Source organism: Pinus tabuliformis, chromosome 1_2 (genome assembly GCF_031772625.1).
Source record: "Pinus tabuliformis cultivar Carrire ecotype Pingquan chromosome 1_2, CPIR1, whole genome shotgun sequence".
In the NCBI taxonomy this organism is placed as follows: domain Eukaryota; kingdom Viridiplantae; phylum Streptophyta; class Pinopsida; order Pinales; family Pinaceae; genus Pinus; species Pinus tabuliformis.
In genome coordinates this window covers 1,312,458,085-1,312,482,926 of record NC_142298.1, presented here as the reverse complement: position 1 = coordinate 1,312,482,926, position 24,842 = coordinate 1,312,458,085, and the positions used below count along the sequence as shown (strand labels likewise).

General features: G+C 39.7%; 1 protein-coding gene across 1 annotated transcript in view; it reads right to left on the bottom strand.

Annotated features, from left to right (window-relative positions):
• Positions 1 to 1,995: 1,995 nt before the first annotated feature.
• Positions 1,996 to 24,842, bottom strand: part of LOC149211035 (multisubstrate pseudouridine synthase 7-like) — a 361,532-nt gene continuing 338,685 nt past the window's right edge. The window contains exons 18-21 of the mRNA XM_089396877.1: positions 3,484 to 3,521; positions 3,176 to 3,244; positions 2,514 to 2,868; positions 1,996 to 2,312 (exon numbers count right to left, since the gene is read on the bottom strand). Coding sequence (XP_089253003.1) covers positions 2,283 to 2,312; positions 2,514 to 2,868; positions 3,176 to 3,244; positions 3,484 to 3,521 — 492 coding nt within the window. The 3' untranslated portion in view covers positions 1,996 to 2,282. The remainder of the gene's footprint in view (positions 2,313 to 2,513; positions 2,869 to 3,175; positions 3,245 to 3,483; positions 3,522 to 24,842) is intronic.

Genomic DNA, 24,842 nt, shown 5'->3' with positions numbered 1-24,842 from the left:
TGCGAGCCATAAGGAAAGCGAGCCAGAGCCACTGTGGTATACAAATACAGGGTGTGAGCCACAAGGAAAGCGAGCCAGAGCCACTTTGGTATACAAAGATTGTGAGCCATAAACAAATAATGCGAACCTCATGGGCCACAGTTGATTAGATACGAGCCTGCACAGATATAAATAGTGAGCCTCGGTAGAATTGCGACCCATGGAAATAAGTGTGAGCCACTGTAGAATGCAATCCATAAAGAAAAGTGATGCCCCAAAGATGTGAGCCACTGTAGAATGCAATCCATAAAGAAAAGTGATGCCCCAAAGATATAGCGAACGACATAATGCGGGCCACTGTAACCAGAGAACGAGCCACATATAAAGTCAACGAGCCACAGAGAGGATATACGAACCACTGTACATCAATGCAAGCCATTATGTATACGTATCCAACCTCAAATCACAAGAGCGAGCCACTGTGTATATGTATCGAGCCTCATATACAAGAGCAAGCCATTTTGTATATGTATCGAGCCTCATATCGCAAGAGTGAACCAATGATAATACCAGAGTATAATGAGCTATGGAAAAGAGTATAATGAGCTATGGAAAAGATGTGAGCGAGAAAGAAAGAAATTATTTTAATGTCCACGAGGCTAAAGATAGTCTATGGGACAGATTGCTTCTTCATCTGCTTGATGTATTCGGCCCTTTTTTGTGAAGCTTCACAATAAATGCTCCCATCTTCTCGACAAACCCCTCGTTAAATAGATTATCCCAAGAGCTAGCTGCCAGCGTATCTGCATAACTTTCCCTGCTGTCTTTGAAGGCCTCACATTCTAAACTGAAATGTTTTTCTGTTTCCACTTTTCCAGAAGAACAAAAAATGCATACCCTTTCCTCCCACACTTCCTTTGGCCTTTTCCAGTGCCCTGAGATCATGCGAGTTGTGTTCAAAATGAGCCATTCCGATTGGCCACCTATAGTCATTTTGGGACATGGTGTTTCAAGGAAGGCTAACCTTGTAAAACACAAAATATGATTTTCCTTTTCATATAATGAAATATATTAATATGAATTATTTTATATGACGGTGTGCCCAAGTAAAGTTGTCACATTAAGGAGTGCCCACACATTAATAATAACAATATTTCTTTACCCATTGTGAATTTCCTTTTGGGGTGAGATGGGCTTTCCTTGGGGTTATTGGATTCCTATGGGGAAATTTGTCCCATAGCTGCCCCAATTGGATTCCTATGGGGAAATTTGTCCCATAGCTGCCCCAATTTTCAACACGTTTGACCTCACAAGTGTAGCAGACAGGCCGAGACTTTCTGGGCATCTTCACTGGGAACAGTTTGAGATTCTTTGTGGAAGGAGCAGGTCTGAATATCGACCTATTTCACTGGTTTTGATCGAATCTTCAAGCAACATTTTATCTCATCTTGTGGACAATTTAACTTCGTAATATTGCTGGTGAGTTTGATTTTGTTTTTACTAGAAGGATTAGATCTATTTCTTCATGAACGGAATAATTTCTCTAATGAAAAAGTTGTTGGGTTTTTGCCCAAGTGGGTTTTCTCAGGGTAAAATACTTCTCTTGTTTGGCTGTCTCTTTATGATCCCACTGGCATTTTTTTATTATCTATTATTGAAATATTCTGCATAATTGGTTTATGATGAATGTGAATACAAAAATGATTTACTTAAGAAATCATAAGAAATAATTATCAAATTAAAAGATCCTTGAAAAATCATCACTTTTATCTCTATTGGAGTTGTACTCCATGCTCACGTCTTGTGTACATTGTGTTTACTCTTTCTTATTATAATATTTTAAGGATTTGGTACATAACAGATACAAGCTAAGCATCACCGGAAGAATGATTTGAAATGAAATTGCTAATACTAAAAGACAAACGACATCCATATGCAATAAAATACTATAATAATTTTTGAATGTAATTCCATAGATATTGTTAAAATTTTACTTTAGACTACCAAGAAAAGTAGCCCGACAACATAGGTGAATCGATAAGAAAAAAAAACAATAATTTCAGAGAAACTGCAATGACTGCACGAATCTTAAATGAATAGGTTAACGCAATTTCTCTTCATAGTTCCTACAAAATTATGGTAAGTGGTGGTACAAAATTACAAGTGACTTGTACTCCACTTCTTACTCGTTGCAACAAAAATATGCAGTCAAACTTAATAGGTAAACAGATAATACAAAAACCGTGCAAAATCCTGTTCTTGATGTCAGCAAACTAATTTCAGATCAGTTGTCGATCATCAGTTCAGTCATTTAGATTCTTGTGGAAAGCAGTCTGCAATAAACACGGCAAAACCACATGATGCGCATCAACATATGAAGAAAATTTCATGAATTAAACAAATAATTATTAATAACATAATCTAGAACTCAATGACGAGAGTGACATGCACAGATTAATATCCCTCTAGAAACTGTCACAAAGAAAACCATAACCATTGCAAAGCAATACAAATAAAATTTTCCAGAAACATACCGAGGTAGATGTTTTCAAGAGTTCTCGGATAGCCATTGTTGCGTAGCATGAAGTGGGTAGGGTAAAGCTCAGGAGAAGAGCAGTGAAAGATGCAGATGCAGAATGAATAACAGAATTTGCTTCCTTCAAATCTGCTTTTATGTTTATTTCATCGCTATCCTTAGCTATGGAATTCTGCTTGTCCTCATCGACCAGCTGTTCAGAATTCACAGTCGTAGAATGCTTGTCATGGTCCTCAGGACTTTCATCTGAGGATTTCTGTTTAATCTGGTTGTCTAAATTATTACATTTAACTATATTATCAAGATCTGTTTCCACCAAAGGTTGTGTGGGGTCCTCATACTTGACAATTTCCCTGATCAGAAAGTTTAATTTGTTAGGAAAAATACAGCCTGTTTGACCCAACAAGACACGCCTGTATACGTATGAACTAAAACAAGTATATGAGTAAGAGATTTAAATTTCAAACAGTGAGAACTTAGAAGATTCTTCTCATATAAAGCCCTCCTGATTGCAATAGCAAGAACCAGAGATAAACTCAGAGGCTAGAACTTCCAGGCACAACTATCATTTCAGAGAAGGAATTAAAGAATTAAACATGTGTCTCTTCAATCAAAACGCATTTAACATTCGGCCACAATCATACTTCTACTTTCACATACCATATAAAATCGATTGGCTTTTGAATCAGTCGCCTATATGCTCCTGGTATGTTCGTAATTGAAAATTCTCTGAAAGGATGACATTCAACTCGAAAATCAGAAAAGTAACACATTCATGAATAGAAAGAAATGAAACAAGACAGTGGAAGAAGATTTGCAATCAATCAACAGATACTAATACTCTATTTCTGATTAAGAAAAACATTACCACATTGAGATGAATAAAAGGTAATCTTCCTCCAAAATATTTTGCCTTGCAACTACAGCAAAAGATTAATCTAATATTGACATTAGATCTAGCAACTTACTTCACATTGTGAGAGCTGTCTCTCAAGTTAACCGAATCCTGGATCAACAAAAACCCGATAACAAGAAAGAAATTAATTCTACAACTCATGATCAATTTTACCGAAAGAACAAAATACTTAACCGAGGCAACTGCAAAGGCATTGGCGTAGCAAGAATTTTGTAGTCTTTACTGTAGAAGATTGTACATTTTCAACATTACAGTAAACGTGCAAGATCTGGCAGAATGATGCAAATATCAAATAAAATTAATGTTATGAAAATGGATATACTATAGACAACCTGCAGATTCTTATGAAAGAGAAAAAACAGATAACAGATGCTCGATAGCTCCACGGAGATTTATCAAGCTCCAGTCCAATCATTGCAATGGACTAAAAGATTAACGCAGAGGCTTAAATTCCATGGCTTTGAATGACAACTCTAACACTGAATGGAAGTACATGATTGACAATCCAAACAATTCAGTGTTAAACTATGGAAAATTATGTCAAATGCAATGTCACTGGTCATTATCAGACCACTCAGTTGTCGAAATTTGGCAGCTCAGTGAGACATTCCCTCCACTGGGAAGCCTTCCTCATCCGGATAAGACCCTACTAGCCCTTGGAAAATTTTAATTTGGTCAAGTAAAAATATTATTTTTCATGTGTAACCCACATCTTCGCAAAAGTACAAGTCGGCCTGGGCAAGAAAATTCAACCTCCAAAGACTCATATAAATAGCCCACACTTGACATAATTTGGAGGCATCTCATCACACATCTTCTTCTCATCTAATGGTTCGTACACTTCTGAATTGCAGAGCTGAATTCACATGTGCGAAGGCGAGAGTCTATTTTCTGTTGCCTGAGTTTAACTTCTGTTTGGGACTGTTTTGACCAGCATTGACCGTGGAGGATTTGACCTTGTTTGACTGATTTTCTGATCTGTTTGGAAGGCTGAGCTGACTGGAAGGTTTACTGAACTTTTTCAGAGCACTTTGACCAGTATTGACTTCAGATTCTAGGCTAGGGTTTCCGCAGGTCAACGCCTTGAATTTGACCAAATTTTGTTGGAGATTTTGGATTTGACCGAGCTTGGACGGCTGAGTCAACTGCTTCTTTGACCAAATTCTTTGGAGGACCTTGACTGTTGACAGTTGACTGGTTAGGATTGCTGCTATTGCTGTTGACTTTGACCATAATTTGCAGATTTGACTTTTGACCAAAATTTATTTTTTGGGCTCATCTTGGATTGGATATTGGATTGGTATTTGGGATAGTCAAGGCTTTTGTTAGGATATTCCAAAACATAGAAAATAGTTAAGTATAACTTGGTCTAGTGAATAGTTAAGTAAAATGTGTTTCTTTACTATGTACTTTTTGTAACTTACATTCCGACGGTCACGATATGTTCTAGACATGAAGTGATCTGACGGTTCATTCTCTCCTCAGTATTACCGACACTTGATCCGTGGCTTAACACACGATTGGTTTTTGATCTCTATTTAAAGAGCATGGAGGGTCATCTGTAAGGTGACCATTCATGAGAGAAGCTTATGTAAATTTTCTTTCTTTTACATTAATAAATTCCCTGGAGTGGCCGCGTTGGCTCAGGCCATGGACTGTTTCCCTCTTTGAGGGTTTTAACCACGTCAAGAATGCTGGTGTACCGATCTGTGATCTGTTTGCGAGCGGTGTCCTTTGGTGTTCCATCTAAGGAACTTACACTGTAAATTCCTTCATGGTATCAGAGCTATTCAAGGGCTGCATTCGTTGGTGATCCAAAACTGAAGCCGGTACAATTGCATCCGACTATCGTTTCCTAGATCTATTGTTTCTGATTGCTTTTTGGCCGAGAGGACTACTCTATTGTGTTAGGAGCATCTGTTCCAGTGAGAAACCCCTTTTGTTCCACGCAAAAACGTTTTTGGTAGCCCTAGCTATGTCATTTTTAAGATCTGGAGGTATACATTCTTTATTTGCAGTTACAGTTATTTATCTCTGTTTATTTCGGTTTATAGTTCTCTATAATTTTTTTAATTACCGGATCTATACCTTTCATTTCTGCGTATGCTCTTTGCCCCATGACTCTGTGCGATCTGGGCAAACCAGAAACAGAAAGTAAGGACTTTCTCATGTGTATGCTCTTTTCCGTTTTGCCTTAGTGTGATCTAGGAAAATCAGAAACATTGAGGAAAATATTTAGTTTCCAGCGAAATCTAACTTTAAGCCGTAAGGCTTGGATTTCTTTTGCATGTTTGTTTTGGGTTGTGTGGTTTTTTTTGTTTTGTAGGGAAAAAGAGGTTTTTCAAGTAAGCATACACTCCAAAGCTTCAGTGAGCAAAGAAGAAAAAAACCCATTCCTCCTTTCCAAAAATTATTAACCTTTTAAACTAGCTCACTTGGTCCAAAGTTAATGAGAACAGAGATTTTGCGTTCAAGTCTTTATTTTTGTTGAGTTACTTTTTCAAAAAACACATGTAACTTATGTTTAAAGTTACTTTATGTAAAAGTGTTATCACCCATTAAAAAAAGTGAGTCACTTATAATTCCGAAGTTACAATATAGTGGGTAGTTAATAAAGCACCATTGTAAAAGTGACTTTCACTTATTTATAAAAGTGGGTCACATAAAGTGATTTTTTTTAAAATTGAGCTAATTAGATTAAGTTTGGAAAGGGAGGGGGGATTTTTTTTTTTTGTTAAATATAACATTATCATTCACTTCCCAACATTCACGTAGTTCTTTGGCATCTTCAACAACTTTTCTTCAAAAAGCCATAACTTCTTCATCTAGAAGTCGTTTTCAGAACCATTTTTTTTGAATTAGCGTAATTTTTCGAGATCTTTCCATTGGAACACTTAGTTTCAACATCTTCAACTTCAGTTTCTTTTAAAATGGAAAGTATATACTTAATTATTCTTGATAGCACCAACTACTTCTAACGGTTATCCTACATTGTGGATTTACTTAGAAGTAAAAATCTTTATAGAATAGCCTCAAGCCAAGAATCTAAACTTAAAGATGAAGATAAGCTAGCCAAATGGGAAAATAAGCAAGATCAAGCATGTAGGTTGATAGGGATGTCTATTTCTCCAAACCTTAGATTCCATATCGCAAAACTTGATACCCCTGATGAAGTAATGAAACATCTCAATAAAGTTTTTGGAATTTAAAATGAAATTAGAGCCCATCAACTCGAAAATGAGTTGCTTATGTTGGTCTCCAATAATTTTTCTTCCATTCAAGATTTTTTGTCCAAGTTCAAGACCCTTAGACTTCTCTTGGAAGGTGTTAAGGTTAAGAAAGAAGATGGTAGCCTTATCTATTCCATTCTTACTAAGTTAGGATCAACCTACTCTGTGTTTGTTTCCACCTTCCATTCTACTAGAGAAGCCTTTATTTCTCAAGGACAAGCCTACAAGTCCCCCTCTTTTGATGCCTTTTGTGATTCTTTAATAAAAGAACAAGAAAAACTCTTACATCTTGGTCTTCTTAATACTGGAAACTCTTCTAAGAAAGTCTTAGTAGCTCAACAGTAACCAAATTCAAAGAATCCTAATAAGCAACATTCTAAAAAGAATGGTCCTAAACCAAACAAAATTCCTAAGCAATTTCAGTCTCAAAATGAAAAATCAATTCAACAAAATGATAAGGCAAATAAAAACAAAGGGAAGAAGACTAATAGACATTGCAACTTTTGTAATCGTAATGGCCACTTAAAATCCAAATGCTTTAAGAAGATGGAAGCCTATGAAGCAGCAATGAAGAAGCATAACATCCATTTGGAGCACTCTTCAACTTCAACTTCATCTTTAGTAATAGCACTTTCTGCATGTGGTTGTCAAGAATCTCAGTCTCGTTATGCACTAAATGTATCTTCTTCTTCCCATTCTCATGAGTGGCTCATTGATTCTGGAGCTTCTTATCACATGGGCAAAAACAAAACCATGTTTTCTTCTTTAAATGATTGTAACACCAAAAATATATATGTTGGTGATGATAGATCTCTTAGTGTTGTAGGGACTGGAAATATTCATCTAGACAATGGTCAATTTAATGATGTATTATGTGTTCCTACCTTATCCTGCAACCTACTATCTGTATATCAGATAACTCATTCAGGTTAAGATAAAATCGTTAAATTTTCACCTCATGATGTTGTAATTAAGGACCTAAGAGATCCTAGACAAATTTTATCTACTGGCATTGCTGATGTTTCTACAAAGTTGTATAAGTTTGACAACTTTGGGTCATCAACTTCTACCTCGGTATTTGTTGCTCATAATGATGAAGTGAGCAAACTTTGGCATGAGCGATTTGGTCACTTAAACTATCGCTCCCTTCAAAATCTATGTAAAGAAAATATGGTGACGGGTCTTCCTATGGTATCTTGCAGATATGGTGTATGTTCCAGATGTGTACTTGAAAAAAATCATTGGATAGTTTTGAAAAACGTGCATAGTGATTTATGTGGTCCACTTCCAGTTGTTTCATTCTCTGGCTACAAGTATTTCTTAACTTTCATTGATGATTTCTCCAGATGCACTTGGGTATACTTCTTAAAACTCAAGAGTGAAGTATTTAACATGTTCTTGGCCTTTAAGGCCTTTGTTGAGAAACAATATGGACATCAAATTCTTAAGCTAAGATCTGATAATGGAGGAGAATATGTTAACAACAAATTCATCAACTTTCTGAGCATGGAATTCAAATGCAACATACTGTTCCATATACTCCACAACAAAATGGTGTACCTGAAAGGAAGAATCGCACCTTAAAGGAAATGGCTAATTGTATGCTTTAATCTAAAGGACTTAGTCTTAACTTTTGGGCAGAAGCAATTAACTGTGCAAATTACATAGTAAATCGCACTCCTAGTAAGGTTTTAAAGAATATCACTCCAGAAGAAGCATGGAGCTCAATTAAACCAGATGTAAGTCACTTTCGTGTTTTTGGAAGTTAAGCGTGGGCCCATATTCCATATGAGAAACATAAAGCCTTAGAACCTAAGAGTGAAAAATGTATTTTTGTTGGATATTCTAAAGATGTCAAAGGATATAGACTTCTTTCACCTAAGTCCAAAAATGTTATCATTAGAAGAGATGTAAAGTTTGCTGAAAATATATCGGCCTACGAGCCTAGTTCGGCGGATGTGCCACCTCTCTCTATCCCTTCTACTTCTGAAAATATTTCTTCTTCAAATGATGATAGCGAGGATGACAATCCTCCCCCACCTTCTCAGGATCCTCCTTCAACTCCTCAGCTTCCAAAATGGGTCCGTGCTACTCGGGATGCAGCAGGTGCTCTTTCAGGTGATCCTACAAATCAATGACATACATGTTCTCAGTTCGATAGAGCCTCTTCTTTACTGGCTCAAGCTTCAGCGAATTATGATCCTGACACCTTTGCAAAAGCTTCAGGCCATCCAGATTGGGACGCAGCTATGAATGAAGAATATCGTTCATTATTGGCAAATGATACATAGGATCTTGTTCCTCTTCCAAAGGGATGAAAACTTGTTAGATGCAAATGGGTTTACAGAACCAAGTTTGGACTAGATGGAAAAGTTGATAAACATAAAGCTTGTCTTGTTGCTAAGGGTTTTTCACAAGTTGAAGGCATTGACTATACTGAAACCTTCTCCCTTGTTGCCAAAATGAACTCTATCCGCCTTGTTCTTTCCCTTGCTGCCTCTTTCAAATGGGAAGTCCATCAGATGGATGTTTAATTTGCCTTCTTGCATGGGGACTTGCATGAAGAAATCTATATGGAACAACCTTCGGGCTTTATACAAAAAAAATCCAGCCTTGTATGTCAGCTTAAGAAATCCCTTTATGGTCTCAAGTAAGCCCCTCGGGCTTGGTATGCCAAAATGGATAGCTTTCTTTTAGATACTGGTTTTTCTAGGTGTCATTCTTACAATATCGTCTAAACCAAGAAAGTGGGTAAGTCTCTTATCATTCTTTTTCTTTATGTTGATAGACCTTATCCTTACTGGTAGTGATCCCAACCTTATAAACCATGTGAAGTCCAGCCTTAAAAAGCAATTTGAAATGACAGACTTAGGACACTTGCATTATTTTCTTGGTCTTCAAGTCTTGCAATCCAAGGAAGGTATTTCCCTTTCCCAGTCCAAGTATCCCTGTGATCTTCTACGCCAAATTCACATGGAAGACTATAAGCCAGTCCCTTCTCCCTTTCAGTATAGAGCCAAACTTTCAGTCACTTGTACTTCCCGTGAAGTTGATGCTACCTTATACTATCAGCTTGTAGGAAAACTTTTGTATCTGACCCATATTCGTCCTGACCTTTCCTTTGTTGTTGGCCTTATTTCTCAGTTTATGCAAAACCCACATGAAAGTCATTGGAAAGCGGCTAAAAGAATACTTTATTATGTTCGAGGTACAGTTCAATTTGGGATTTTCATTACAGTGCAAAAGCATCTCCTCTATTGGTTGGTTTCACTGATTCCGATTGGTCTAGTGACCCTGATGATCGAATGTCTACTGGTCATTATGCTTTCACTCTTGGTTTTGGACCTATTACATGGGCTTGCAAGAAACAAAGTGCCATTTCTCTTTCTTCAGCAGAACCAGAGTATCGTGGCGCCATAGAAGCCAGTAAGGAAGACTTGTGGCTTCGTTAGATCCTGTCAGAGTTTGGTTTTTAGCAGCAACATCCTACTACACTTTGGTGTGATAATCAAAGTGCCATTCAACTATGCAAAGATCCAGTCCAACATCAGTGCAACAATCACATTGAACTACACATGCACTTCATCAGAAAGCTCATTCATGACCATGTTCTTGAAGTGCAATATTGTTCAACCGATGATCAAGTTGCAAACATCTTTACAAAGGCTCTCACATAGGCGAAGTTTACTAAACTTCGATTTATGGTTGGAGCTCAAGAAGTTGTCACTAAGGGGGGATACGCTCTAATGCCTCCTTCCTTCTCCTATTGTGTTATATTTGTACATCCTTCAATCCTATCCCAAGTTGTTCTTAAGAGGGGATGTTAGGATCTTCCGACACATAGGAAATAGTTAAGTATAACTTCGTCTAGTGTAGAGTTAGGTAAAGTGTGTTTCTTTACTATGTACTTTTGTAACTTACAATCCAATGGTCACGATATGTTCTAGACATGAAGTGATCCGACAGTTCATTCTCTCCTCAGTATTACCGACACTTGATATGTGACTTAACACCCGATTGGTCCACGATCTCTATTTAAAGAGCATGGAGGGTCATTTGTAGGGTGACCATTCATGAGAGAAACTTATGTAAATTTCTTAATACACGTCAAGAATACTGGTGTATTGATCTGTGATCTGTTTGTGAGTGGTGTCCTTTGGTGCTCTATTTGAGAAACTTACCTTGTAAATTCCTACAAAAACGTGATTGCAATCACGTTTCTCATGCATTTCTCATTTTTCTTGTAGTAGGGTCCATCAAAAGTATGCAACATGGGTACTCCTTGGATGAGGAATCAAATCTTGCATCCAGCGAGTGTTGCCGCTCGAAATTTGGGTAAACATAGGGATATAAGTTGACAATACGAGTTGAAAATATAGTTTTTTATTTTTTCCCTCTAAAATTTGATGATGTAATCTAATCTTATTTTATTATTTCCACTATTATTTTATAATTTCCTTAGGATGCCCATTTTAGACCACAAAATTCCCCTAATGGAGGTTGGGATCTGCATCACTCTTGGTGACTCCCAACTGCTGCAAGTAACTGCCAATCCGCCATACCATGCTCTGGGTGCCTGCTTTAGCCCATATAGGGTTTTCTTTAACCTGCACACATGAGTGCGCTTCTCATGAGTTTCGAAGCCTTCAGGTTGTTCTATATACACCTCTTCTTCTATCACCCCATTCAAGAATGTTGTCTTGACGTCCATTTGGTGAATCTCCCATCCCATTTGAGCTGCTAGGGATATAACAAATATGATAGAGGTATATCTAGCTACTGGGATGAAGGTCTCCTCGTAGTCTATTCCTTCTTTCTGTGCATACCCCTTTGCCACAAACCTAGCCTTGTACTTCTCTACACTGCCATCTACAGCATACTTGATCTTGTAGATCCATCTGGAACCTACAACTGATTTGTTTTCTAGCCTCGGCACTACCTCCCAAACATCATTTGTCATGATAGAACTATACTCTTCTACCATGGCATCCACCCACACCTGATGTTGTGCGGCTTCCTGAAAGCTGGAGGGTTCTGCAACCTGAGCTACCAAGGCTTGATATCTATCAGGTTGCCTGCGTTGTCTCTTGTCCGTCCTAGAAGTTCTGATAAACTCCTCTGCATCTCTCAATGTCTGATGAACTTCCTTGCTGGCTCTACCACTGGTGGTGGGAGGTTCAATCAATTCCTCCTCCTATTCCTGCTGCTCCGTTTGTTGAGAACTCCCTGGATCTCCTACCCCTGAGGAAATACTAGTACTAGTCATTGTACTTGATCCCTGTGACTGTCCTCATGTTGGTCCCACTAGTTGTCCCTACTGCTGGAATAACGAAACTTCTGCTGATTGATTATGATCACCTGCAAGCATCTCTAGAGATCTCCTAAAAGCTCGTCCATTAACTTTACATCTCGCCTCACTATAATCTTCCTATTGCTAGGAATGTAGATCCTCTATGCCTTTGAGGTCTCGCTATACCCAACGAGGAACGTCTCCTTTGCAGTCTAATCCAACTTACTGTGTTTTTCATCTGACACGTGGCAGTAAGTTGCACTCCCCAAGTGACTTACTTCAAGCTTCTTTCCTATGAAGACTCCCTCTGGCGTTTTCTTCCCCAATGCTCTATGAGGAGTTCTATTCTGAATGTACACTATTGTGTTACATGCCTCTACCCATAGAAATCTAGGTAGATCCTGATCATACAAAATAGCCTTCACAGATCCAATTATTGTTCTGTTTTTTCACGCTGCTACTCCATTCTGCTGAGGGTTATATGGAGTTGTCCATTCTCTTTTGATGCCTTCCTTCGCGCAGAAATCTGTGAAATATTTATCAATGTATTCTCCACCATTATCTGAGCGAAGCACCTTGATCTTCTTCCCTGTCGCGTTCTCTACGAGTGCCTTAAACTCTTTGAACCGATCAAAGACCTCATCTTTGGTCTTTAAGAAATAGATCCAGGTCTTTCTGGAATGGTCATCAATAAAGGTGACGAAGTATTCGCCACCACTAAGAGCTCTAGTGGACATAGGGCCACAAATATCTGAGTGTATCAGTCCTAACACACCATTTGCTCTGCTGTCACTTCTCGGGAATGTTGCCTTTGCGTACTTCCCAAGTACGCATCCTCTGCATACATCATTGTGCTCTGTACTAAGAACTGGAACTCCTGTTACAATCTCTCTAAGCATTTTGAGTGCTCCATGGTGTAAGTGTCCCATCCTTCTGTGCCACAATTCGTTCAACTCCTTTCCACTGCTACTGTCACTGCCTATTAGTGCCATTGGAGAATCGAGTTGCAATCTGTATAACTTGTTGCTTCGAGCTCCAATTTGTTTCACCTTCTTCCAGCTTGAGTGTTTGACATACACTTTCTTCCCTACGAAGTGTACATCATACCCCTTGTCCTGCAACTGGGACATTGAAATTAGGTTCATACCCAATCCAGGCACATGCAATACATTAGTAGCACTGGTGTTGCCTCCTGACTCCCTCTGAAACTCTATGGTGCCTCTCCCTACAGGAGTACATTTAGTTATGTTGTCCATAGTGATCTGGAAGTCCATATGCTCTTCTTGATAGCTAGAGAAATATTCTCAAACTCCTGTGATATGAGATGAAGCTCCACTATCTATATGCCAGACACCAGGTGAAGCTGATCCTGATAGACGAGCAAATTCATACTCCAACCTAGAAGATAAATCAAAATCATCCTGACCGTTAATTTTGTCCATAATTTTCTGTGTCATTTCTCTTTCCTCCGACGCTGAATCTGTTCAGCAAACTGCTGCAAAAATTATTGTGTCTAGCTAGAGATCTTCTCTGCAAAAAAAAAAATATGGGGTTGCTCCTCTGCCTCTGGATTTTCTTGATCAGGAGAAATCAAGCTTTTATGTCGCTCTCTCAAAAAAGTTGATTTTCCTCAAGAATTACAACTTCCTAGCCAAGAGACTTTGTTGCCCCTTTAGGGATTCGAATTGCTGCTCACACTGAGCAGTGAACCTCTTCCTTTCTCTGCTACTAAGCTCTCCAGCTGATCATATAAGCTCTGATTCCATGTGAAAATTTCATCTATTGCAATAACTGAAAAATATTCTTCTAATTGTCAAATTAATTATGCAGTTTATTTGCTATGACAAATATCGAATAAGTTTACTACTGCAATTTTCACAATAAAATACTACGGAAAATAAAAAGTTGGAAATAGAGAAATTCTAGCACACACAAAGAAAATATTAACACAGTTATTTTTGGACAATTGTCCCTGTAAAAACCCAATGTGGGAAAACCGGTGCAGCAGACGAGGGTATTCTTATTAATTTTCAGCAGCAAATTTGAGTACAAGAATTTTGGAATCTAGACAAAGAGAAAATATTGAGAGAAATTTTATAATGAATTTCTCACTCTCCACAACAACTTCCTGACCCCGAGATGGACCCTTTGCCCATACGTTGATGCCTCTACATCATTCTCTGCGCAGTGACTACGCAATGCTATTGTGGAATACACTCTCTCTAGCTACCTCTTCCTTAATTCGGAAATTTGTCGAACAGACTCCTGCTGCTACCCTCTCTCTCTCACCTACTACTCACCCACTGGCTTTCTCTCCTCTACTGAATCACAGCCACTAAGAAAATCGATTTGCCTAGACAACTGAGTTACTGCAATGGTATGTTCTCCATCTACCCATCGACTTCTTATAATCTTCTATTGGAGCACCAATGGCCAATATTAAAACATAATCGATGGCCCAGATTATTTTCCGGTCGATCCGTGTGAGTTTCTAGAACATTCACACCATGACTTAATTAATTATGATTAATTAGTCATACTTCCTAAGTTTAGACTTAGGAAATATTTAAAAAAGTACTAATAATCTAATTAAGTCACTTCTAGGTGGAATTTCTAGAAACGATTTCTGGGCTTTGGAGATCTCATGTATTCCAACGTCTCCACAAACTTTCGTGGCTAGAACACATCTAATGCTACAAAAACTAACAAGATCTAGGTTGCAGAAAGGATATGGGCTGAAGCTACACAGATCTGAATTGCACAAGAAATATAGGCCTCTCGTTAGATGTAAACTTACACCACAGCTCCTAAAAATGTATTTCAAAAGGTGATCACCAATTCATTCGCATAACTAAGGAGAAAGATCTCAAGTCCTTTTATAGATTTTGGAGTGGTTTCTTTGAGGCATCCAAATTCCTAAAATGGAAGGAAACACTTTGATTTGAAATTTTATTTGTGCAGGGAAAACCTTTTAAGGGTTTTAAAATTTATACTTCAATTAACATAATAAACCCCAAAACCCTCATACACCCTTAATCATAGAAAATTAATAAATCATAAATAACTTTTTGCCATAGTAAAATACCATTTTAATTCATGGTGGGTGGCCTCATAATATGAGTTTTTGACTTGACCAAGGAGAAGTTGCCGCATCACCACCCCATGGGGTTTTTACCCACAAATTGGGTCTTCCATCTTCAAACAAGCATAATTCACAAACACCTCCAACAAATGTGGGGTATGTCCATCGCCCAGGGAATCCAAACCCTAGGGCTAGGGTTTCTAGCCATCCTTCCAATGGAGCTTCCAACTTGAAGCAATCCAAACAAATATTAAAAATGTTCATTAACAAACGTTGGCAAATGACAACACTATTCAACAATCTCACCCTTTGTTATTGATTGCAACAAACGTACTCCCGCCTAAGATAACTGCTCCCCCTGCCTTCATGCCTCAAACTTCTTCTCCTGATTTCTCTCCCCCTTTGACATCAATGGCAAGGGTTGACTCCTTCTAACAATCTGCCTACTACTTGTGGACCTGTAACTTGCCTATGCCCCCCCGATGAAATGCCTTCCTCTATCTTCCTCTAAGACACATATCTACTTTGAAACGCCTTAATTCTTACTGCAATAAAAAACCTATCTCCCCCTTACATGATATGCTTCATACAGATTGCCACAACTGATTCTACCTATCAATATGGATCAACTTACGTGTTAGAGCTACTACTTCGGAAAGGTTGCCCATAATACTTCTTCATATCTGCCATGAGCCTGTCAATGATAGATCTTCAAACTTGCAACTACTGCTATAAAGACTTGACCTCTTCAACATTTACAAGACAGGGAGTCATTATGCTAGATTCTTAAAAATAATGTATGAACCAGCTCTTCAATAGGATCATCCAGAACTTCAACATCTCCTAATGTACATGTTGACTCATCATGATCTTGCGCTTTTACATAACCTGAAAGCATGACTGTTGAGACTTTCTCATTTGCTTGGTCTTCTTGCATCTATTTTCTTCTCCAAACCTTCTTGTACCTGATGTTAGAGTTGTTCTTCTTGGAAGAGTCCATCTTGTACCTACAATTGCGAGTTATATGCCCATAGTTATGGCATTTGTAACATTTAATGTTGGGTCGGAATAATGGAGAAAACAATATATGCTTTCTGCTATCAAAGTCATGTGAAACTTATGATGTCATCCTACAAACTTGCTTCTAGGGTTTTGATAACATTTTTGATGATCTGCCCTACTATACATATTGCAATCCCTAACCATATCCCAAAGTTAGAACATGAAAAACAATAACCATTAAGCATGCTAGTATACATGGATAGGTGTCCTATCTTGATGCTATTCTGTAGTCATCCTTCATTGCAGAAGGTCCAGCCTTTTGTTGATTTCTTGGAATGACACTTTTAACTTTCTTTTGTCTTTCATTTTGATTTTTCCTCTAAGGGATCCTGCTATCAATCTTGTTCTACGGGGACATGGAGCTTGTGCCTTCATTGCATGGGGCTCTACTTGCTTCTTTTCCTTCACCTTCAATTTACCCATGTCGTTATTCTTCCTTTCGTCATCTAGAAATTTTTCTTTCCTGAGCTTGTCTATTTCAATTAGGACAACATCAAATTCCTTTTGTTTTTGATCAATATCTTCCTGAAATCTGCTTTTCAAGACTTTCCTTCTTTCTTATGCTTCTTCTACTAGTAGTTTCAGAAGTGTGACCTTTTCTGCTTCTCTGTTAAGGATTTGTATTTGTTCCCTCTGCCTTTCATTTTCCTTTTTGAGCCTACTAATTTCTGCTGAAGATTCATTTAGTCTCTTTTGTTATTTATCAGCTTCATATACATATCTCTGATCAGATTCCTTTAATTGGCTTGCCAGGACTTTCTCTTTCTTTACTGCTCCTGCATTTGAAGTTTTAAGAGAGCAACTTCTTCTTTGAATGTGTGATTTTCCTTCCCTGTGTTCTTCCATTCTTTGAAGGCAATGATTAATGAGTTTTCTATGTCTTCTTCGTCTTCTTCAACACCATTGTTCGATTCTTTAACTTGAAGAACTTCCCAATTTGAAATACGATTATCAACATCTTTGTCTAAACCTCTATGTTTTTTACCTTGATAGTGTTTAAAACACTGAGAGGAGGGTGAATCGGTATTTCTTATCAATTAATATATTTTTAACTTCACAGAGCATTACTTGTTGTTAGCATCAGATAAACATAAACATTCATCAACACCATTCAACCATGCATAACAATAGAGACAATAGACACAACTTTTTAAGTGGAAGCCACTCCAGAACAAAAACCATTGAATGCTCTTTAATATTTGTCTTCAAAAGATTTACATCGAGTTTTCAGCTCCAACTAAAGAAGGCTCCAACCCCCTGATTTATAGGCTCCAACTTGTAGGATGCTCCTACACCTTGTTCACCAGTTACCACCGAAAGGATGCTCCAGCGCCCCTAGCTTTCATGCTGCAACCTGACGAATGCTCCAACACCCTGTTTACCTGTTACTACTGGGCAGACGCTCCAATGCCCTGTGTAGGCTATAACCTGCCCTAGCGCCACTCTGCTGCCCTGAAGTGTTCTTAGACTCCAACCTAAATGAGACTCCACTCTCCTGCCTTACACCACCCTACCACCTAGATCAGTTGGCAAACCACGTTTCACAATTTTCAGGCTAGATCAAACTATGCTTCTAATCAATACAAAAGAACTACAATACAATCTCTATTGCTTTCTGTATATCTGTTAAAATTGGCAACCAGGGCAAAAATTCATGTGGGTCATCTTATTCATGGCTGATAATATTTTTATTAGATTCCTCTCATCGAGAGGTGTAGGATTGATATAAAGATCATCCAATTCCGATAAGTATTCATGGAGATATGAATTTATTTTGATTATGGAATTATTATCAAGCCGACCTACAACTCATATAGGCTCAGAAGCCCAACAGTCGCATCTATTCACCCACCAACGTTGTGTATAAATATAAGAGGACTTTTCCTCATTTGGACTCACTCATCTCATCACATCTCTCTCTCTCTCTATTGCGCGGAAATGAGTCTCTTCTCTACTGCACTAAAATGGGTCTCTCTCTCACACATGTGAAGTCGGAAGCTGTTGAATTTGAAGCTGCAACTGCAGAAGTAAAGATTGACTTGCGTGGCCTAGAAGATCTCCTCTTTGGAACTGCGTTGTATGTTCATTTGAACCTCCTCTGAAAGCCGCAACTTTTGGTGGTGGAATGAAGTCAATCTGACGAACGGTTTGCAAGATATCGACTGCCCTAGTTTGAAGCCGGAAACCGCTCAAACTGAAGCTGCAACTGCAGAAGTAAAGATTAACCTGCGTGGCCTAGAAGATCTCCTCATCTGAACTGTGTTGTAGGTTCATCTGAACCTCCTCTGGAAGCCGAAACTTTTGGTTGTGGAATGAAGTCAATCTGACGGTCGGTTTGTGAGATATCGTCTGCCCTAGTTTGATAATGAAGCCGCTAATGTTGATGCTGCTAATCTAGGGTTTGCTACTGCTGATATGAATCAGATTTATTGTACTATTTCTCTCTGCTGAATTATTGAAGATAAGAGAAGATTTGATCAAAGGGTTTCCCCACACATTGTGGGGTTTGTCCCTGGCTAGCCGCCACATCTTGTGTCTATTGTCTTGGCCTGTTTTTTGTCGATCATTTAATGTTCTATCTGCACTTTACTTTATGTATATGTGATTGCTAAATATAATAAGAAAAAGAAGTAAATTGTTATAAGCATAGAACATACCATAACTCAACATGGTATCAGAGCTGAGGTGAAGACAAAGCCCGAGCAAGAGCAAGAGCAATCATCGAAGAAAGATTGGCAAGGCTATCCTAAAAGAATTATGGGGTCCTCAACACTCTTTCCTGCCGAAGACAAGCTCCGTGAGAAAGCTGACTATCACGGATGGAAGATGTCTATCGATCTATCCCTTGATAATCAAGGAGTGTTGGATCATGTGAGAGGCAATATTGTTGAGCCTCCATCAAATACATCCACTGCTGCCTGGAACAAATGGGAAAATGGAGAAGTCAAAACAATAGAAGATCATCCGGGACTCTATCGACAAGCACTTGGTGGCCTACATCTCTGAACTGGACACCTCTAAGGAAATCTACGATAGACTGGATTACCATCCGAATGGTACATGTTCAGGACTACTCTTCTGAACTATAATGTAATTCTTGGTTTCAAGGAATTAATGGCTAGATGCATTCAAGAAGAAACAAGGGAAGAAGTGTAAGAAATGCCCATACCTAAAGGTCCTCCTATTGCCTTTTCTTCTCATGCTAAGAAAAGAAATAATTCTGGGACTAAATCAAAAGGAAACGCTGGACCTAAGGCTAGAAGAAAATGATGATGTTACATTTGCGATAAAGCGAGTCACTATGTATGAGATCATGAGCATCATGGACATAAAAGGCAACATGAGATGATGGACATATAGGACAGCATGATGATGATGCACACTAGTTTGAGCAGCATTATGATGGATAAAATCATGGACATGGGCAGCATGATGATAATCATGATTAGAGCAGCATGGTACAGTATGCAATGGTGCAACTAGAAATCCCTCTGATGGCAATCAAAGGAATGACAAATTCAACAGCAAAGGTAAGAGGAGAGCTGGGAATCAAGGAAGAGGACAAACATTCAAGAAGGCTAGAAATTCCAGGATGTATTAAATGCACCTGACCTCAAAAAAGAACCTAGTGTCCATCTCGGCAACGGAAGACAAAGGCTACAAGGTAACCTTCAGCGATGGCAAGGTACGTATATGGAAAAATAATGTTAAAGATGCCTTTACTCTTGGGTTTAGTGTTGATCCACTATATCAGGTCGATGGAAGTTTGCTAGGTGTCATGTCTTATGACACATCTCTTCAGTCCGAACTTTGGTATTAGAGGCTTGCCCCCCTTCATTATAAAGCTATACTCGGTATAAGACAAATGGTGACAGGGATGCCCGAATTCTGAGTAGAGAAAGAAGGTGTATGTCCAAGATGTGCCGAAGGAAAGCTCAAAAGGGGACCATTCCCCTCAAGCCAAAGCAAGACCTCCAATATATTACAATTGGTTCACTCAGGCATACTTGAGGTTGGCATTAAGAGGGAGACTACTACACCACGTACTCCTGAGCAGAATGGTGTGGTGGGAAGGAAGAACCGCACGATGATGGAAGCTGTCCAGGCCATGCTACATGATCAAAGACTTCTGGAGTTTCTATGGGCTGAAACTACAATCATCGCTGTATATGTACAAAATCGATGCCCTCATCAAGCATTGGGTTCCAAGACTCCTGAAGAAAAGTTCACCACAAGGTGAACAATCTTCCGACTTTGAGGAGCTCTCAAGAAGCCGACACCAGGGAACCGAAAGAAAAGGATGATGAATCAATGCCTGATGTAGAAGAACCAATGGATCTGATTGATTCTCATCCACATGAGCCTTCCTCTTCTAAGAAGAGGCCTTCATGGCTTAGGGGGATACTTGATGATGCTAAAGGACATGCTGCAACCTGAGGAACCTTCCGTCAAAGTAAGAAACTTAACAGGTATCAGGGATACCTGACCATCATGAGCACAATCATACAAAATGAGCCTTCATCATTCTCAGATGTCATCAAGCATTAACTATGGAAGGGTGCTATGACCATAGAATATGAGTCTATTATGGAGAATGATGTCTGGGAAGTAGTTCCCAGACCCTGGACAAGACAATTGTTACTTCAAAATGGCTTTACAAGATAAAGCATGCAGCAAATGGAAGTATGGAAAAGTTTGTTGCTCGTGGTTTATCCCAGAAGGAAGGTATAGACTATGATATTTGCACCTGTTGCCAGATATGCGACCATCCGCTTGATCATAGCCCTTGTGGCTTCACAAGGATGGAACCTACATCAGATGGATGTCAAGACCGCGTTCTTGCATGGTTCTATCAAAGAAGAGGTCTATGTGGAGCAACCTGAAGGATTTGAGATTTATGATTGAAAATCTCATGTATGCAGGTTGAAGAAGGCTCTCTATGCGCTGAAGCAAGCACCCCGAGCATAGTATGAGAGAATCGATAGCTACTTGATGAAGCTGGGATTCACTAGGAGTGAAGCTGATCCTAACCTTTACTTTAAGGTTGAAGATGACAAGCCTCTCATACTGGTGTTGTATGTCGATGACCTCTTTCTAACAGGTGCAGACCCTTTCATTCACAAATGTAAGAGGGAGCTGGCTTCTGAATTTGAAATAAAGGACCAAGGACTTGAAGTATGGCAGAGGCCAAGGGAAATTTTCCTATCTCAAGGAAAATATGTGGTAAAGATATTGGAAAGATTTGGTATGATGGACTGCAAGCCTGTGACTACCTCGAGGATCTTAACTTTTAGAAGTTATATGGTAGTGATGTCGGACCAGACTTGGGAAATGCCTCTGAGTTTCAAAAACTCATTCGCATTGATGTTCTTGGTGAACCTCCGTCCGAACATATGCTTTGCAGTTAGCACTGTGAGCTCATATTTGGTTGAGCCTCACTGCATTGATGCCAGGAATCTTCTGAGATGTCTTCAGGACACAATCTCTCATGGATTAAGATACACTGTCGGAGATGTGAGACTACTTGGATATACTGATGTTGATTGGGCAGGCAGTGTGGTGGACCGTAAGAGCACTTCCGGGTGCTGTTTCACCTTGGGATCTGCTTCGATATCCTGGATGAGCAGGAAGCAGAAGTTGGTGGCTTTGAGCACCGCCGAAGCAGGATATATTGTTGCTAGCATGACCTCGTGTGAGGCAGTCTGGTTGCAAAAGCTCTTCAGTGAGCTGTTTGGATTTACATTGGATACCACTGTGATTCTCTATAACAACCAGAGGTGGGATTCGATTATTGAGGAATCCCGTATTCGTCGATTTCTCTAGCAGATAGACATCATCTGGGATATGGTAAGTTGATGAGCAAGGAGGCTCCATCGCATTAAGATGATGTATAGGTTGATACACCTTGTCAAAGCCCCAAGGAAAGATCTAATCTGTGATTTTCCCAAACGACTTGGAGTCGGCAAGAAACCCTTCTACAAGGGTCCTGCATGTTGCATACATTGAGCTCTGGGAGCTCTGAGGGATTGCGGTTATTACTGGAGCAACATACGACCACAGGGTGACTCACCCTCCCTTGGTGGTGCGCACTGGAACAAGATGATTCGCTCTCTTGTGGGACAAGATGATTCGCTCTCTTGTGGAACAGGATGATTCGCTCCCCTGTGTAGCAGGATGATTAGTTATCCTGTGAGGCCTGGATTGATGTGTTCTCCATGGCGATTGTAGCAGGATTGATGTGTTCTCTTGTGAGGACAGGATTGATTAGTTCCCCTGTCAAAGCATCCTACCCATGCAGTCTGGGACTCATGGGAAGTACCTCTCATCTGATCAATGAGCAGGGAAATGAAGTTAGGGGCCATAGTAGTACCGATGGACGCATCGTTGTATCTACCGTACTCCCTATGCTAGGATGACCTCCATTGATCTGGGATCAATGATACTGGTCTGGGACCAGTGGTAGGAGTTGTACCATACTATGACGCTGACTTCGGGTCGGCTGAGACTGGTCTGGGACCAATGGTACATACTCCGAGACTGACTTCGTGTCAGTGCAGTACTGGTCTGGGACCAGTGAGAGTGGTACATATTATGACGCTGACTTCGGGTCGGTTGAGACTGGTCTAGGACCAGTGGTACACTCTCTGAGACTGCGACACTGGTCTGGGACCAGTGGTAGGAGTTGTACCATACTATGACGCTGACTTCGGGTCAGTTGAGACTGGTCTGGGACCAGTGGTACATACTCCGAGACTGACTTCGTGTCAATGCAGTACTGGTCTGGGACCAGTGAGAGTGGTACATACTATGACGTTGACTTCAGGTCGGTTGAGACTGGTCTGGGACCAGTGGTACACTCTCTGAGACTGCGATACTAGTCTGGGACCAGTGGTACGAATGGTACTTACTATGAAGCTGACTTCGGGTCGGCTGAGACTGCTCTGGGACCAGTGGTACGATGATACTGGTCTAGGACCAGTGGAGTTGTACTCACTATGACGCTGACTTCGGGTTGGTTGAGACTGGTCTGGGACTAGTGGTACATACTCTGAGACTGACTTTGAGTCAGTATGATACATCCTCGATCATTTCTTCTTCTTCATAATTCGGACAAAAGCAGAGCAGAACAGAACAATGCAAGAGCAGAGCAGAACAGAGAAAAACAGTACCGATCAGTACAGGGCAGAACAAGACAAAGCAGAATAGGTAGAATAGAGCAGAGCAGGGCAAGGGTCAGGCTGTACAGGGCAGTGCATTTGATTGATGAATAGTAACGACTGATAGACAGATTGCAGATGAAGTTCTCCCTGGTTGAGAGGGAGTGTTAAAATTGGCAACCAGGGCAAAAATTCATGTGGGTCATCTTATTCATGGATGATAATATTTTTATCAGATTCCTCTCGTCGAGAGGTGTAGGATTGATATAAAGATCATCTGATTTCAATAAGTATTCATGGAGATATGAATTTATTTTGAATATGGAATTATTATGAAGCCGACCTACAACTCATGTAGGCTCAGAAGCCCAACAGTCGCATCTATTCACCCACCAACGTTGTGTATAAATATAAGAGGACTTTTCCTCATTTGGACTCACTCATCTCATCACATCTCTCTCTCTCTACTGCGCAGAAATGAGTCTCTTCTCTACTGCGCTGAAATGGGTCTCTCTCTCACACATGTGAAGCCGGAAGCCGTTGAATTTGATGCTGCAACTGTAGAAGTAAAGATTGACTTGCGTGGCCTAGAAGATCTCCTCTTTGGAACTGCGTTGTAGGTTCATCTGAACCTCCTCTGAAAGCCGCAACTTTTGGTGGTGGAATGAAGTCAATCCGACGAACGGTTTGTAAGATATCGACTGCCCTAGTTTGAAGCCGGAAACCGCACAAACTGAAGCTGCAACTGCAGAAGTAAAGATTGACCTGCGTGGCCTAGAAGATCTCCTCATCTGAACTGCATTGTAGGTTCATCTGAACCTCCTCTGGAAGCCGAAACTTTTGGTGGTGGAATGAAGTCAATCCGACGGTCGGTTTGTGAGATATCGTCTGCCCTAGTTTGATAATGAAGCCACTAACGCTGATGCTGCTGATCTAGGGCTTGCTACTGCTGATATGAATCAGATTTATTATACTATTTCTCTCTGTTGAATTATTGAAGATAAAAGAAGATTTGATCAAAGGGTTTCCCCACACATTGTGGGGTTTGTCCCTGGCTAGCCGCCACATCTTGTGTCTCTTGTCTTGGCTTGTTTTCTGTCGATCGTTTAATGTTCTATCTGCACTTTACTTTATGTATATGTGATTGCTAAATATAATAAGAAAAAGAAGTAAATTGAAATAAGTATAGAACATACCATAACTCAACAATATCACTATCAAATCCTAGCAACCTCACTGTCATCCACTCTCACTTGCACTGCCGCTGCTACCATTGCCTCTGAAATCATCAACAATAATCTTCCACGATAAATGCCACGTCAACATATCACAGGAACAATACTGTTGGACCAGGATTAGTACTATTGCCGCACGAATAACACTGGTGTAACAGTAACTCTGTCTTAATTGTCAATGGCATGCCACAAATCCTTGTCCATATACTGTCATTATCACTGTCAAGTCATATATAAGGTCATTTTCACTATCACAGAAATGTTGTCATGTCAAGCATATCACTGTCACATCTCGAAGTCATTGTTACTGTCAACAAGGTCACATGTCATAGGATCACTATCATGCATCATCATA